At 40.2% G+C, this 17,697-nt stretch overlaps 1 protein-coding gene across 28 annotated transcripts in view; it reads left to right on the forward strand.

Annotated features, from left to right (window-relative positions):
- Positions 1-17,697, forward strand: part of NUP98 (nucleoporin 98 and 96 precursor) — a 132,045-nt gene that overhangs the window by 23,541 nt on the left and 90,807 nt on the right. For 9 of the 28 annotated variants that reach the window (XM_008264822.4, XM_070074498.1, XM_070074515.1 and 6 more), the window contains 5 exons: positions 2,195-2,302; positions 3,932-4,112; positions 5,419-5,582; positions 12,231-12,368; positions 15,467-15,605. In XM_008264822.4, coding sequence (XP_008263044.1) covers positions 2,195-2,302; positions 3,932-4,112; positions 5,419-5,582; positions 12,231-12,368; positions 15,467-15,605 — 730 coding nt within the window. The remainder of the gene's footprint in view (positions 1-2,194; positions 2,303-3,931; positions 4,113-5,418; positions 5,583-12,230; positions 12,369-15,466; positions 15,606-17,697) is intronic. The other 19 variants (XM_070074502.1, XM_070074504.1, XM_008264839.4 and 16 more) reach the window with 5 other exon arrangements.

Consider the following 17,697-nt stretch of genomic DNA (forward strand, 5'->3'; position numbering starts at 1 on the left):
GTGCGCCATGGCTCTGGCCCCTGGTGTAGGAGGTTAAGCCTCTGCCTGTGATGCTGGCATCCCACGTGAGTGTCAGTTGATGTCCCAGCTGCTCTACTGTCAATCCATGTGCCCGAGGAAGCAGCAAAAGATGGCTCAAGTCCTTGAGCCTTTACACCCATGTGGGAGACTCTGGTAGAGTTCCAGGCCCCTGGCTTTGACCTGGTACAGCCCCGGCCATTGGTGGCTATTTGGAAAGTGAACCATTGGTTGGAAGATCTTTTTGTCTGAAACTCTGCCTTTCAAATAAATAAATATGTTTAATTCATAATAGTACATTTATTTATTTTTTTAAGATTTATTTATTTATTTGAAAGGCTGAGTTACAGTGAGAGAGGGAGTGACACACTGTGAAACAGAGAGATCTTCTGTCTATTGGTTCACTCCCAAGATGGCCACAACAACCAGGGCTGGGCCAGGCGGAAGCCAGGAGCTTCATCCGGGTCTCCCATGTAGATGACAGGGTACAAACATTTGGGCTATTTTCTGCTTTCCCAGGCAAATGAGCAGGGATTTGATTCAGAAGTGAAGAAACCAGGAGTCCAACCTGTACTCAACCAGGACGTCTGTGTCCCAGGTGGTGGCTGAAGCCACTGCACAACAAAACTGGCCTCCAATACTAAGCTTAAAATCCTTAAAGTTAAATATAAGTGATAGAGAAAAATACTGATGAAAGTCCAGTAGTTGAGGCGGCTAGCGTTATGGCTCAGCAGGTAAAGTAGGAGCCTGGGTCACTGGCATTCTATGTGGGTACCAATTTGTGTCCTGGCTGCTCCACTTTCTGATCCAGCTCCCTACTAGTGGTCTGGGAAAAACAGTGAAAGATGGCCCAAATGTTTGGGCCCCTGCTACGCACAGTGCCAGACCTTGTTGCGGCTCCTGGCTCCTGGAATTGCCTGGCCTAACCCTGGCTGTTGCAGTCATCTTGGGAGTGAACCAGTAGATGGAAGATCTCTCTATCTCTGTCTCTTTTTCTCTTTAACAATAAATACATAAATCTAAAAAAGAAAAAAAATGTAAGTTAGAAAACAATACAAATGGGAATCTTTAGTTACATATTATAATTATTCTTTATAAAGCTGTAGGGGAAGTACAGGCTTCTGTATTTCTTGAAAGCAACACAATTATAAAACAGACATTTCAGGTAGAATAATTGATATAATTTAGGTGTAGAGGTTTTAACGTTTATTTTGTATAACGCTTTCTTATATATATTTAGCGTATAGTTAGATTGCCTGGGTTATGGGATTACTCTGAGTTTGATAACTTTGTTGAGATTGATTTATTCAGATAACTTTGGTCTAGGGAAAGATTAGAAATGCAGAAATATTTGGGCTGGTGCTGTGGTGTAGTGAGTAAAGCTGCTTATTTTTATAAAAGTATAAAATAAAAAATGCAAAATATTTAAGCACTTTCGAAACCATTTTTTAAAGATTTATTTTGTTTATTTGAAAGAGTTAGAAATCTTTCAAAAGCCAGGGCTAGGTCAGTTCCAAGCCAAGAGCGTTTTCCAGATGTCCCGTGTGGATGCAGGGACCCAAGGACTTGGGCCATCCTCCACTGTTTATCAGGTGCATTATCAGAGAGCTGGATTGAAAGTGGAGTAGCTAGGGCTCGATCCAGTGCCCATGTGGGATGCTCATATTACAGGTGGTGGTTTTACTTGCTATACTACATCACTGGACCCTAAAGCCAACCCCCCCCTTTTTTTTTTTTTTAGGATTTATTTATTTATTTGAAAGAGTTACAGAGATAGACACAGAGAGAGAGAGAGGTCTTTTATCTGCTGGTTCACTCCCCAGATGGCTGCAATGGCCAGAGCTGAGCTGATCTGAAGCCAGGAGTTTCTTTCAGGTTTCCCATGTGGGTACAGGGGCCCAAGGACTTGGGTCATCCTCAGCTGCTTTTCCCATGCACATTAGCAAGGAGCTGGATCAGAAGTAGAGCAGCTGGGACTCAAACTGGCGTCCATATGGGATGCCAGCCCTGCAGGTCAGGGCTTTATCTTGCTGTGCCACAACACCAGCCCCTGAAGACAACTTTTTATAAAAGACCTTAGAAACTAGTTTTAGAGTTCAGTTGTTGAAGAATTGTATCTGTGAGAGTAGGCATGTAAAGCTTGGACTTAGAAATTTGTCTTTGTTTTCCTTTGCAGCCTCCAACTGGCACAGATACTATGGTCAAAGCTGGAGTAAGCACTAACATAAGTACCAAGCACCAGTGTATTACTGCTATGAAAGAATATGAAAGCAAGTCTCTAGAGGTAAGTAAAAATAAAATGCAGAATTAATACCCCTACCCTTTTTTTTAATATATAAAGCAAGTTTTTAAAATGTTTTGGGGGGCCGGCGCCGTGGCTCAATAGGCTAATCCTACGCCTTGCATCGCCGGCAAACTGGGTTCTAGTCCCGGTCGGGGCGCCGGATTCTGTCCCGGTTGCCCCTCTTCCAGGCCAGCTCTCTGCTGTGGCCAGGGAAGTGCAGTGGAGGATGGCCCAAGTACTTGGGCCCTGCACCCCATGGGAGACCAGGAGAAGCACCTGGCTCCTGCCATAGGATCAGCGTGGTGCGCCGGCCGCAGCGGCCATTGGAGGGTGAACCAACGGCAAAAGGATGACCTTCCTCTCTGTCTCTCTCACTGTCCACTCTGCCTGTCAAAAAAAAAAAAAAAAAATTGTTTTGGGGGTCAGCACTGTGGTGTAGCAGGTAAAGGCATACCTGAAGTGCTGACATCTATGTGGGCGCCAGTTTGAGTCCCAGCTGCTCCTCTTCCAATGCATAGCTCTCTGCTACGGCCTGGGAAAGGAGTAGACAATGGCCTAAGTGCTTGGGCCCCTGTACCTGTGTGGGAAACCTTAAAGAAGCTCCTGGCTTCTGGCTTTGGATTGATGCATCTGCTGCCATTGCAGCCAGTTGGGGAGTGAACCAGCAGATAAAAGACCTCTTTCTGCCTCTCCTTTTCTCTGATTTTCAAATAAATAAATAAATCTTTAAAAAAATAAAAGATGTGTTTATCTGAAAGTCATAATGACAGAGAGAGAGGTAGAGACCGAAGAGAAAGCTCTTCATCCACTAGCTTATTCCCTAAATGGCTGAGACAGCTGTGGCACAACCAGGCCAAAGCCAGAAGCCTGGAACTCTGACCAGGTCTTCCATATAGGCATCAGGGTCCCAAGCATTTGAGTCATCCTCTGCTGCTTCATGGGGTGCTTTCCAGGGAGCTGGATCAGAAGTTGAGCAGCTAGCATCTATGGGGTGCTGGGGTGCTGGTGTCACAGATGGCAGCTTAATGCACTGCACCACAAACACTGGTCCCATTTCTGTCTTTCGGTGTTGTGATTCTCATATTCTTATTGCTGCATAAACTTAGTGTTTTCATTCTCATTGCTCAATAATTGTTCAACATTTTGGCTGTCATTTCTGATTGTAGTATTAATTTTTCTTACATTCCAAACTGTGCTTGCTTTATTGGAGTGTACAGAAACTCTAAATTAGGAGACAAAATTGTTGGACTTCGTTCCTTTCCCTAAGTTTACTGAACTCCCCAGAGCCTTCCATCTTTTAACTTCTAACTTTTATATTTATTGGTAGGGTAGATAAGATTGTTACATGTGTTCTATTGAAAGAAAAAATTTATTGTTTGTATTGTAAACTTAAAATTGAGATATGATTGGCTCTTTGACCTGTAGCTTTGTGATAATTGTAATACAGATTTTTAATATTTATTAAGATATGTTTTTCTGTAATGTTATTAAGTTAATACCATTGTGTAGTTTTCTGTTTTAGTGATAGTTCCTATGAGAACATAGATCTTGAATACTAAATTGAAGTATTTAGCCTCCTAAAAAACTTTCTTGGCTTCATAATAAGATTGGAAATACATTTTCCTTCAGGAACTTCGTTTAGAGGATTATCAGGCTAATCGGAAAGGCCCACAGAACCAAGTAGGAGCAGGTACCACGACTGGCTTGTTTGGGTCTTCTCCAGCCACATCCAGTGCCACGGGACTCTTCAGCTCCTCCACTACTAATTCAGGCTTTTCATACGGTCAGAACAAAACTGCCTTTGGAACTAGTAAGCACTTGACATCATACTGGATCATATTGAGGAAAGACAGATAACTAAAAGTAGAACATATTTGTCATTTTTTGATAAATGTTATGTAGAAAATTTATTCAAGGATAACGGAGGCATGGGGAGTGCTTGGTGTGTGCCTCAGATCCAGTTTCCTGCTGGAGCTGAGGAGAAATACAGTTTTAAATGAACATGGTTAAAGAGGGCTTCACTTGAGAAGATGGTATTTAGGCTGTGATCTGTCCAAAGCAGGTGAAGGAGCAAATTGTTCAGATTTCTAGGAAAGTACCAGGGGATATGGGAACCATGTTTTATAGGACGAACATTACTGAGCTAATATCAAGAGTTAAATTTTATTTGATTTGGGAAGCCATTAGAGTTGTTTTTGAAAGATAAGTCATGATTATGAGTGAAGGAACATTCTGAAGGCTACTGTGTTAAGTGTAGGTTATAAGTTAAGGTGGAAACAAATTAGTTAGAAAACTGTTGGTCAAAACACATAAGATAATTGTGTCTTAAATGAGGATGGTACAGTGGAAGGTTTTTTTTTTTTTTTTAAGGGAAGAATTTAGTAGGGTTTGCTAATAGATTGGTTTAATGTAGAATATGAAACAGGAATTCAGAATGATGACTAGATGACTTTATAAAAATAATTATTTTTGCAGAAGTAATTCACATACATGATGCAACATTCATGAAATAAAACAAGTGTAGAATTGAAGGTCTCTTCTTTCACTCTACCCTGTCCAGGTCAACAGTTTACTGTAGCTACCAGCAAAAGTGAATTTTTTTATAGCCTTCTAGAGAGAGAGATTTGTGCACATATACATGTAAAGGCATATTATCTAAGTTATATTTAATATTATTCTCCACCTTGGTAACCTATGAATTAGGTTAGCACATATTTATATTTTGATACTATATATTAAACCCTATGCTGGTTATATTGATATAAAGAAAAAACATCTGTTCTCAAGAATAACTTAGTCTAAAAAGGTTAAAATACATAAACATTTACTGTGTTATCTTTTAAGAAGGAAGTTGTGAGCTTACAAAGGAAGAGCATTTAGCTAAGCCAAGGTTCTTGAGATCAAGATGTTATTGTAGAAACTAAATTTTAAACAAATTTGGAATTAGTTGCAGAGTGGAAATTGAAATGGTTATCAAGTAGCAAATGTAGAATAGTTTTGATATAATACATACAAGAATGTTGTAGTAGCCATTTTAAAATGAATTTGTGTGTGTGTTTATAGCTTATTATTGGTTTTTAAATTTCTTTCTCCTTTCCTTTTTTTCCTCCTGAAAGGTACAACTGGATTTGGGACAAATCCAGGTGGTCTCTTTGGCCAGCCTAATCAGCAGACTACCAGTCTCTTCAGCAAACCGTTTGGTCAGGCCACAACCACCCAGAACACTGGTTTTTCCTTTGGTAATACCAGCACCTTAGGACAGCCAAGCACCAACACCATGGTAAGGAAAATCAACTGTTAATTAATGCCAGGTCTTATATGCTAAGTAACGGGACCTCTAATCACATGAAACTAGTATTCTTTTTTTTTTTAAAGATTTATTTATTTTAAAGAGTTAGAGAGAGGAAGAAAGGTCTTCTATCTGCTGATTCACTCTCCAAATGGCCACAACAGCCAGAGCTAAGCTGATCCGAAGCCAGGAGCCAGGAACTTCTTCTGAGTCTCACTTGGGCCATCTTCTACTGCTTTCCCAGGCCGTATGGGATGCAGGCCAGCGCTTTAACCTGCTCTGCCAAAGCGCTGGCCCCAGAAACTAGTATTGTTAAGAGTTCAGGAAGTTAGTATTCTAGCCCAGGTTGTTGAACAGGTCATACATACTTTCTGAGTGTATGTTTCTCATCATTAAGAAAGAGCTAGTTGGTGGGTTAAAATTGGCCACCTAGAAACACCCAGAGCCATATGGAATAATTGCTACTTCTGTCAAAAAAAAAGTTCTTAGAGAAATTACTATTTTTAAATTTTTTTATTTGAAAAGCAGAGAGGGCTGTCGCTGTGGCACAGTAGGTTAATCTTTCTGTGGTGCCAGCATCCCACACAGGCCCCTGCACCCGTATGGGAGACCCAAAAGAAGCTTCTGGCTCCTGGCTTCGGATCGGCTCAGCTCCAGCCAATGTGGCCATTTGAGGAGTGAACCAGCAGATGAAAGGCCTTTCTCTCTGTTTCTCTCTCTCACTGTCTGTAACTCCCTCTCTCAAATAAATAAAATATTTTAAAAAAATATACGAGAAGCACAGAAAAAAAAGATCAAACATGATGACCAACCTATCTATAAATTTTGAAGAAGTCATTAAACTTTTTATCTGTCCCTTAGTTTGGTTCAAAAAGGTAGGTTTTGCTTGTTTACTCTGCCCATGGCAAAATAAATCTAGCTATAAAAACATATCATTATGTAAGCTCTCCTTTTTTTTGGCTATGTTATTTGGTTTTCTTGGTGGCCAAGCATTATTCCAGTAAAAGATTGGGCATCCACTTTATAAGGTCTGAGGATTCAAACTGTACATCCTTCAGAATAGTTAGTTTCCCATCTTGAAGAAAATAGAGGAAAAATGAGAGAATAAATCAGGCCTTCCAGATTGCTTACTCTGAATAACATCAAATGATTACTGCCCCATCCACTCTACCTGCATTGTACAAAAAATATTTGTATAAAAATATTTGTACAATGGCTCCAGCCATTGCAACCATTTGGGGAGTGAACCAGTAGATGGAAGATGTCTCTCTCTACCTCTGCCTCTGCCTCTCTGTAACTCTTCCTTCCAAATAAATAAATAAATCTTTTTTTAAAAAAAGCAGCAAATCCCGCGGCGCCGCGGCTCACTAGGCTAATCCTCCGCCTTGCGGCGCCGGCACACCGGGTTCTAGTCCCGGTCAGGGCGCCGGATTCTGTTCCGGTTGCCCTCTTCCAGGCCAGCCCTCTGCTGTGGCCAGGGAGTGCAGTGGAGGATGGCCCAAGTGCTTGGTCCCTGCACCCCATGGGAGACCAGGAGAAGTACCTGGCTCCTGCCTTCGGATCAGCGCAGTGCGCCAGCCGCGGAGGCCATTGGAGGGTGAACCAACGGCAAAAGGAAGACCTTTCTCTCTGTCTCTCTCTCTCACTGTCCACTCTGCCTGTCAAAAAAAAAAAAAAAAAAAAAAAAGGCAGCAAATCCAAACTTAACAAGCAATTTTCACTGTCAACAACTTTTGAAAACATTTATCAAAAGGTCCAATGCCTTCTATAAATTTTAAGACAAGAGTACATATACTTGGAAACATTTTTTAAGTATCTAACACAAACATAACTTGTTTGAGCAGCAAAGCCCAAGCACAAACATGTCAAGGACTTAAACCTCTCAGATTTTATTCAGGTCATGTGAAAAAGGTATTTGGTGTTGATTTAGCAGTTTTAATTTATATGCGCACTCTTATCTATAAGCCAATTAAAACAGAGCTCTTAATAAATTTTCCCATGTAGACAAACAATATACACACATATAACATACAGGACAGAACAGTAGAGCAGTTTCAGTAATAGCTTCAAATCTTTTAACTGCTTTTCTTTTACTTATTTGAAATGCAGAGTTACAGAGAGGCAGAGACAAAGAAAGGTCTTCCATCTTCCAGATGGCCATAATGGCTGGAGCTATGCCAATCCAAAGCCAAGAGCTTCTTCTGGGTCTCCTACGTGGGTGCAGGGACCCAAGGACTTGGGCCATCTTCTACTGTTTTCCCAGGCCATAGCAGAGAGCTGGATTGAAAGTGGAGCAGCCAGACTCAAACTGGCATCCATATGAGATGCCAGCACTGCAGGCAATGGCTTTATCTACTACACTACAGTGCCAGCCCCAAGAGAGATATCTTTTGACATTTCCAGGGTCCCAACTGGAAATCACAAAGTCCAGAGAACTTAGGACTTTGATGCTTTTCAATTTTTTTAAAAAGATTTATTTCTTTATTTGAGAGGCACAGTTAGAGAGAGAGGGAGAGACAGAGAAAGAGATCTTCAGTCAGCTGGTTCACTCTCCAAATTGCTATAACAGCTAGGGCCGGGCCGATCCGAAGCCAGGAGCCAGGAGCTTCTTCTGGCTCTCCCATGTGGTTGCAAGGGCCCAAGCTGGGCCATCTTCCATTACTTTCCCAGGCCATTAGCAGGGAACTGGAATGGAAGTGCAAATGCTGGCTTCCCAGGTGGAGGCTTAACATACTCTGCCAGAGTGCCACCCTGAACTTTAATTTTTTGAATACCTGTCAAAGATGCCAAGAATGCTTAAAATACCTGGTTGAAATAGGATCCCTTAACATCATAACACAATATAGATCAGATTTTATTGTTGTCGTAAAGTGATTACTTAAATACTTTAGAATACGTATAGACAAACCATAACTGTTTTAATAAAGAAAATCAGCTTTTTTTTTAAGAATTTATTTATTTATTAGTTACAGAGGTATGGGGAAGGGGCGGAGGGGAAGAGATCTTCCATCCATTGGTTCACTCCCCAGTTGGCCGCAATGGCTGGAGCTGAGCTGATCTGAAGCCAGGAGCCAGGAGCTTCTTCCGGGTGTCCTATGCAGGTGTAAGGGCCCAAGGAGTGGGGCCATCTTATACTGCTTTCCCGGCCATAGCAGAGAGCTAGATTGGAAATTGAGCAGCCAGGACATGAACTGGCATCCATATGGGATATCAGCACTGCAGGCAGCAGCTTTACCCACTATACCCCAGCACCAGCCCCAAAAGTCCGCTGTTTTTAAACAATCAGAACTTAAGGAGAGACAGAATACAAAGATTACCTCAGTGGAATACAAAATTGATGTCTCTTTGGTCTGTTACCAAAATGAGAAATAAAAACCTTGAATATGAGAGTTAGAACCTTCCCATAACTTGGAACAGTTTTTAACAGAATCAGAACTAGGGAAGAAAAGAGACCTTTTTGGGGCTGGCTAGAAAACTGACAGTCGCCAGTTGAACAAAAACTATTAAAAGGAGATACTGCAGTTTTTTGTTTTTTTGTTTTGTTTTGTTTTGTTTTTGTTTTTGACAGGCAGAGTGGACAGTGAGAGAGAGACAGAGAGAAAGGTCTTCCTTTTGCCGTTGGTTCACCCACCAATGGCCGCCACGGCCGGCGCGCTGCGGCTGGCGCACCGCGCTGATCCGATGGCAGGAGCCAGGAGCCAGGTGCTTTTCCTGGTCTCCCATGGGGTGCAGGGCCCAAGCACTTGGGCCATCCTCCATTGCACTCCCGGGCCACAGCAGAGGGCTGGCCTGGAAGAGGGGCAACCGGGACAGAATCCGGTGCCCTGACCGGGACTAGAACCTGGTGTGCCGGCGCCGCTAGTGAGCCGCGGCGCCGGCCAAGATACTGCAGTTTTTAAATGGATTTCAAAATTAGAGATTGTTTCTGAATATTTACTAATATCCAGGTATTTCAAAAACCTTGTTGCTTTAACAGAGGATCAGATTCTAAATCTGTGTCAACCAAAGAAAAATAAATTGATAGCATTTGTATCCAAAAAGGTCTTTTTTTAAAAACCTTACTCACCAAGAACACTTTATCATGCTTGAAACCTTTTCCCCCACCTGCTGATTTTCTTGATTTACATTTTGGAATAATCCTTAACAGTCTTCAGATTATAAGAAAATAGAATCAGCCTTACTTAAACAATCTTAAATCATTTATCATATATGAGCAATTTATGAAAACTTGTTAACAAATGTAAATAGTCTTACAGATATTAACGAATACCATACCTTTAACTGGATTATTTATCTTTAAGTCAAAATTACCTTTTTATGCATTTAAATAGCTGATAAGAGTAAGTGTAACACATCCTGACCCACAAACACCGGCACAAATGTATGTTAACCACTTTGAACATATCTTTATTCCTTGGGGGGAAAAAAGATGCACATAAGCCATGTGAGTTGACAGGCATTTGCATTAATATAAGTTTTCTGGACAAATTTGTTGTATCGCTTTAGTATAACAACTTAAAACTTTCAAATGCAGAGTTTAGTCCCTTTTTTTGTTTTTTGTTTCCATAAAACGGCTCTACCTGGAAAACAGGGACATATAATCTTAGCTCTGAAAGAGAGATACCCTTTAAACTCAGTCCAGCTATAGCAAGTTAGCACAAGATGTGTTACTCTGGCATTGTCATGTGTGAGACTGTTATACATCCAAATTTTAGAGAGAGGGAATTAACATTTTATAAACCAGTTTGAAAGTAGAGAAAAGTTTAATAAGCCTTTTTTCAAAGACTGAAGTTGAAGAGGGGAGGGAGTAGAGTTTAACCTTTTAGGCTCTTGTACTAGCACAACAGAAGTTTGGCTCCATATCTTGATAATGGCTTTTTAGGTTATGAAAAAATGATGCCAGTTCCATGCCATGTTTGAGTCATTTGAAAGTTTCAGGGACCAAGCTGGGAGTCCCAAGGTCAGAGACTCAGTTCAGAGTTAATCTAGTTCTTTTAACATTCTGGATGGTAATTTCCTAATGACTCAGTTCTCCTAGTGTCTCCCTGGGTTGATCTTTAGACCAAAGTTCATTCTGCCTTTCAAATAAAAAAATCTTTATTTATTTTTGAAACTGAGTAATGGTTGCCTTGGGGTGGAGAGTGATCGCTAATGGGTCTGGAATTTCTTTCTGAGGTGAGAATTTTCTAATTTTAGATAAAGGAATGTTTGTAGAACACTGAATATAGAATAGTTTACTGTAAATGAGTCAGTTTTATGGTATGTAAATTATGTCTCAAAGCTGTTTAAAAAGCAATATAATGATGTCTCTTGATTCAGCAGTAGTCTTTTGGCACAGTGTTTTCTTCATTAACTGAAGCATAAATAAAAACACTTAGTTAAACATTGGATGATACTGACATTCCTCATTTGAAATGAGTGTAGTTTCTCATTTAGAATTAAAAGCTTTTAAAAAATTTGTTTATTTTCATGCTATTTGAAAGGCAGAGAAACAGATATTCTATCGGCTGCTGCCCTGTCCAAATGCCCACAATAAGCAGGGCTAGGCCAGGCAGAAGCCAGGACCCCTAGTACTTAGTCTGAGTCTCCCATGTGAGTGGCAGAGACCCAGGTTCTTGAGCTATTTCCTATTGCCTCCCTTGGTGCACATCAGCAGGAGGCTTGATGAGAAGTGAAGGAGCCTGAACTTGGATCACACTCCAGTATGGGATTTGACCATCCCAATCAAGTTCTTAATTGCTGTGCCGAATGCCCACTCCTAGAGTTAAGGGTTTTTGACATTATACTCCTGCCTCTGTTCATACTAGTTTATTTTCAGCTGATTATTTTGAGTTATTTGGTTCAGAATCTACTTCCCAGGCTGGTATTGATCAATTATTTTGGCCTTAACTCTTCAAAAATGAAGCACTCTCCTACCATTGTGCTTTCAGTGTTGCATTCCTGACAGCTTTTAGAGCACAAATGTTGATGTAAATTTTATTAGATGCCCAGGATTTTGGAGCTTATCATCCTGGAAGCAAAAGAGTTTAGATGTTGGTAGAAATATCTACTCCTGCCAACTCAGGAACTGTGCTGTGACATCTTGGGAAAGGTTTTTTAAATTTTATTTTTATTTTTTAAATTTTAAAATTTTATTTTTAAGATTAATTAATTTACTTAAAAGGCATTGTTACAGAGAGGGAAAGGCAGAGACAGAGAGAGAGGTCTTCCATCTGCTGGTTCACTCCTCAAATGGCCACAGTGGCCAGAGCTGAGCCGATCTGAAGCCAGGAACACAAGAGCTTCTTCCGGGTCTCCCATGTGAGAGCAGGGGTCCAGGGACTTGAGCCATCTTCTGCTGCTCTCCCAGGCCCATTAGTAGGGAGCTGGATCAGAAGTGGAGCAACTGGAACTGGAACCGGTGCTCATATGGGATGGGCTTTAACCAGCTGTGCCACAGCACCAGTCCCCCATGAGGCAAGTTTTTAACTGCTCTGAGTTTTGTTCTTTTTGAAAATGGGGACACTTCACGTTTTTTGTGAAGAAATGTTTTATGTAAAATATATAGCTTCTGACAGAAGGTTACATGGTAACTGTTAATTTAATACACTTTAAGAAAACTGTTATAGACTATCTTTTAATCTAGATGACTTTTTGCAGGGTTTGTTTGGAGTAACTCAAGCCTCACAGCCTGGAGGTCTTTTTGGGACAGCTACGAATACCAGCGCTGGAACAGCATTTGGAACAGGAACAAGTCTTTTTGGGCAGACCAATACTGGGTTTGGTGCTGTTGGTTCGGTAAGTTTTTACATTTGACAATAATTGGAAGATTTGTATAAATCTGTTAATGGAATGTTTAAGAAAAATTTGAATGTCTTCAAAGTGTTTTTATTGTGTATTATTTAATATTTATAGCAAGTGAGGGATGTTTGATATAAAATGCAGTAAGTAGTTAACTTCAGTATATTAATTTTAAATAATTTTTTAAAAACCTTTTTTGTCTCAGTGCTAGAATGTACACTTTACTGTTGATATCAGCATAACACTCCAGTTAATTTTTAAATGTTTTTTATTTTTATTGTTTTAAAATCTATTTGAAAGGCAGAGTGACAGAGAGACAGAGAGAGAAAGCTCCTCTGTCTGCTGTTCACTCTCTAACAGTGGCTGAAAATAGCTGGGGCAGCGCCAGGCTGAAGCCTAGAGCCCGGAACTCCATCTGGATGTGGGTGATAGGAACCATGCAGTTGGGCCATCATCTACTTCTTTTCCAGGCACATTCACTGGGAGCTGGATTAGAAGTAGAGCAGCCAGGATTTGAATCAGCACTCTAGTATGGGATGCCAGTGCTGTAAGATGTGGTTTATCCTGTTGTGCAAGCCCCTCGAGTTATTCATTTTTAAATTGATAAAATTTGATTAAATTGATGTGTTTTCTTTGCAGTGTGATATTATATATATTTTTTCTTTATATACAATGAAATTATATTTATATAGTTGAGTCTTAAGTGAGGTACTCTCTGTTTAAATCAGATAATTTTAAACTCCTGTTTCTATCCTCTGATTGGATGATAAATTAGTATGACATTTGGAAATTAATTGTTTTCAGTGTCACTCTCAAGTTGCTATAATCATTAGGGTTCTCTTTTAAAATACTGTTTTATTTGTTTGAAAGGCAGAGTAGACAGAGATCTTCCATCTGCTGACTCACTCCCCAAGTGGCTGCAACAGCTATTTCTGGTCCAGGTTAAAGCCGGGAGCCAGAAACTCCATCCTGTTTTTTCTACCTGGGTGACAGAGGCCTAATTGCCTGGGCCATCTTTCACTTTCTTCCCAGGTGCATTATTTGCTGGATTGGAAGCAGAGCAGCTTCCTGTATGGGGTGCCTGTGTTGCAGGCAGTGGCTTATTCTCTGTACCACAACACCAAGATTGGGTTTTTATACTTCTCAGGCTGCTAGAGACTTAATTGAATATTTTTCCTCATTAAGTCATTTAAGTAAAAAATTACTGTTTGTGGGGCTGGCATTGTGGCATTACAGGTTAAGCACTGCGGTGACAGTGGCATTCCATGTCAGAATGCTGGTTGGCATCCAGTTCTGATCCAGCTCCCTGCTAATGTGCTTGGGAAAGCAGTGGAAGATGGCCCAAATACTTGGATTCCTGCTACCAATGGGGGAGATTCAGATGGTGTTCCTGGTTCCCGACTAAACCCTTGCCCTACCCTGTCTGTTGTAGCCATATGGGGAATGAACCAGCTGATGGAAGATCTGTGTCTTCCTCTCTTTTCTGTTACTCTGCCTTTCAAATAAATAAATCTTTTAAAAAGTTATTATTTGTGAGTGCCTCTTGACATAAAAATAGTAAATTCTGTATTATTTTAAGAAAGTAGTTACATTACAATTAGTATGAAACACTGAATTATACAACTGTTGTAAGAAATTTTGAACTTGGAATTTTGTATAGTTATACAAAGGAATAAATTTCCTTAATGTGATAATGTTTGCATGAAAATTAAAATCTATTTTTTACCTTCTTTTGGGCAGATAATTGAGGTGAGATTACTTGAGAAAGTTCTTACGCTTTTTTTTTGAGAAATTTTTTATATTAATTTATATTTAAGAAGTTATTTTTATTTTATTTTATTTTTTTTGACAGGCAGAGTGGACAGTGAGAGAGAGACAGAGAGAAAGGTCTTCCTTTGCCGTTGGTTCACCCTCCAATGGCCGCTGCAGCCGGCGCACCGCGCTGATCCGATGGCAGGAGCCAGGTACTTATCCTGGTCTCCCATGGGGTGCAGGGCCCAAGCACTTGGACCATCCTCCACTGCACTCCCTGGCCACAGCAGAGAGCTGGCCTGGAAGAGGGGCAACCGGGACAGAATCCGGTGCTCCGACCGGGACTAGAACCTGGTGTGCTGGTGCCGCAAGGCGGAGGATTAGCCTAGTGAGCTGCGGCGCTGGCCTAAGAAGTTATTTATTTAAAGGCAAAATGATAGAGATTTTCCATCCCCCAATACACTCCCCAAATGCCCACAACAGTCAGGCTAGGCTAGGCTAAATCTAGGAGACAGGAACTCCATTATGGTCTACTATGTGGGTGACAGGAACCCAACTACTTGGACCATCATCTGCTGTCTCCCAGGTGCATTAGCTGGAAACTGGATCACAAGTGCAGAGTAGCTAAGACTTGAACCAGGCATTCCAACTTGGGATACAAGTTTCAAAGCAATGGCTTAACCTGGTATGCTACCACACCTACCCTAACAATATCTTTTTTGAGTATAATCTATATACCTTATAATTTGTTAAAGTATACAGTTCAGTGATTTTGCGTAGTATTTGCATTGTACAACTTTTATAATATTCAGTTTTAGGATATATGTATTCATCATGCCAAAAAGCACCCCTGTAACCTGCAGCAGTCCCTCCCGGTTTCCCCCCTAGTCACTTGTTTTATTTTCTCTATGAATTTGACCATTCTGGACATTTCATGTAGAATCGTAATATGTGGCCTTTTGTGACTGGTTTCTTTCAATTATCATAGAGTTTTAAAGGTTCATCTGTGTTGTGGCATGTTTAAGTTTATTCTTGCAAATGTATGATACATTTCTCTTAACAGACAAAATAATTTGATCCCCTTGTTATTCTCTTTGTCTGACTGAAATTCTTTGTTTGCTGAGTTACCATTAGCTTTTCAGGCTAGAAACATTGTTAATAAAGTTATTCTTGCGTTGATTATTTTGTTTCTGGTAACTTTTCTTCCTTTTCCTTCTTCTGACTTTTTATAAAAGTTATAACATCCCCCCACCCTTACCTAATCCATTATACTTAAGATACCCATTATTTATCATTTGGTGTGTGTCTTTATTTAAAATTTCCTTGTATTCTGTTCTTTCTAGACCCTGTTTGGCAATAACAAGCTTACCACATTTGGAACCAGCACAACCAGTGCTCCTTCATTTGGTACAAACAGTGGCGGGCTCTTTGGTAACAAACCAACTCTGACTTTAGGAACCAATACAAACACTTCCAATTTTGGTACATATAAAAAGCAGGTTTGGCTCTCTTAAAGTTACACTGACTATACCACACATCATTCTCTTGATTCATATAATTGGATATAGTTTCAAATTCACAGGTAAGCCCGTGACTTGATGTGAGATACTAGAGGGAGAGGTTTAAAGTTATGGACATGGCTTGAGATATTTAGTAGAGATGTAAATTTCCTTTCATTTTCTTTGGACTGCCTCACCATAGCTGAGAAACTATAAGTGAAACATTTGGTTAAGGTAACACTTCTTTTAGGCCATATTTCAAACATGGAAATAGTGTAAAGAGAGATTTGATGATTCTTATTGATAGTTGAAACCTTTCTGATAGGGGGAATTATTCAGTAGTTTTCTGGCAGTTTAAAAACTTTATTTTTGGATATATACTGTTTGTAAAAAAGTTGGGAAACTGCAAAGATGATTGAACAACAATTAAAAAAAAATCCTAAATTGCTTTTCAGAGATGTGCTAAAAAAATTTAAACCAGCTAAATAGAAAAATAAAAAAGGTCATCAGCAGCTAACTACTTTTGTAAGTTTTAGCATATTCAGCATTATTTCTGTTAAGTAAGGAAAGTTCTTTTTTTTGTCAAGGAAATAGTGTTGGAGGATTGTACCACATACATCACTAGGCACTAATTCTTTTTGGGATGAAAGAATGGTTAATGGCATAGATGAGTATTCCTGTATTTTTTGTTTATTTGTTTAAAGATGACTTATTTATTCGTTTAGAGGAGCATCAGAGAGGGAAAGACAGAGATCTTCCATCTGCTGGTTTACTGCCTAAATGACTGTAAACAAGGGCTGGGCCAATAAAAAGCCAGTATCCTGAAACTCCATCCCTGTCTCATGGGTGACAAAGGCCCAAGTACTTGGGCAAACATCTCCTATCTTTTCACACACATTACTAGGAAGCTGGATTAGAAGCAGAGCAGCTGATACACGGTTACGGGATGTTGGTATCAAAAGTGGTGGCTCAGCTCACTGTGCCACAATGGCCCCTGGTTTTTAATATTAACTTAATTGGAGAGAGAGAAGGAGAGATCTCCCATTTTCTGGTTCATTCCCCAAATCCCTGCATCAGTTGAGGTTGGGCCAGATGAAAACTGGGAGTTGGAGACTAAATCTGGGTCCCCATGTACATGTCAGGACCCAATTCTGAGAGTCATTGTTGCTGCCTGCCAGGAGTCAGAGCTGGGTATCAAACCCAGATACTCCAGTATGGGACTTGTCTTAAAATACATTTTAACTGTTGGACCAGACACCTATCCCTTCAGTGAGTTTTTGAATGATTTTTTCTGATACTGGAGAAACACTATATTGGAAAGTTAATGTTTCCCTTTTTTTTTTTTTTTTTTTTTTTAAGATTTATTTATTTATTTGAAAGTCAGAGTTACACAGAAAGAGGAGAGGCAGAGGCAAAGAGAGAGGTCTCCCATCCAATGGTTCACTTCCCAGATGGCCGCAACGGTTGGAGCTGTGCCGATCCGAAACCAGGAGCTTCTTCCTGGTCCTCCACGCGGTTGCAGGGGCCCAAGGACTTGGGCCATCTTCTACTGCTTTACCAGGCCATAGCAGAGAGCTGGACAGGAAGTGGAGCAGCCGAGTCTCGAACCGACACCCATATGGGATGCCGGCGCTTCAGGCCAGGGTGTGAACACACTGCGTCACAGCACCAGCCCCGAAAATTAATGTTTCTATAGAAGTATGTACTATAATGAAAAGAGAGGGGTTCTTGACAGGTATTAATTCTTAAATTTATTTATTCAGTTATATTTTTATGACCCTTTTTAGTCAAGTTGGCCACTCACTGCTAGTAATGATTATAGTTCCACCTATGATTCTTTTTTTTTTTTTGTAGTCATACTCTATTTAAACAAAGATATTTGAGGCATTAGTTTTGGTTAGCCTGGGTAAAATATCTGGTATACTTCTTATCTAAAATTAAGATAGGAAGCACACTTATGATTAAATTAGTGTTTTGCCACCTTAGTTTTTAAATCATTCCCTCTTCCCCAAGGAAAACCTTTGTAAACCATTTTCCCTTAATGATCTGAGATTTAAATACTTCTGTGGATTCTT

The sequence above is a fragment of the Oryctolagus cuniculus genome, chromosome 1 (assembly GCF_964237555.1).
Source record: "Oryctolagus cuniculus chromosome 1, mOryCun1.1, whole genome shotgun sequence".
In the NCBI taxonomy this organism is placed as follows: Eukaryota; Metazoa; Chordata; class Mammalia; order Lagomorpha; family Leporidae; genus Oryctolagus; species Oryctolagus cuniculus.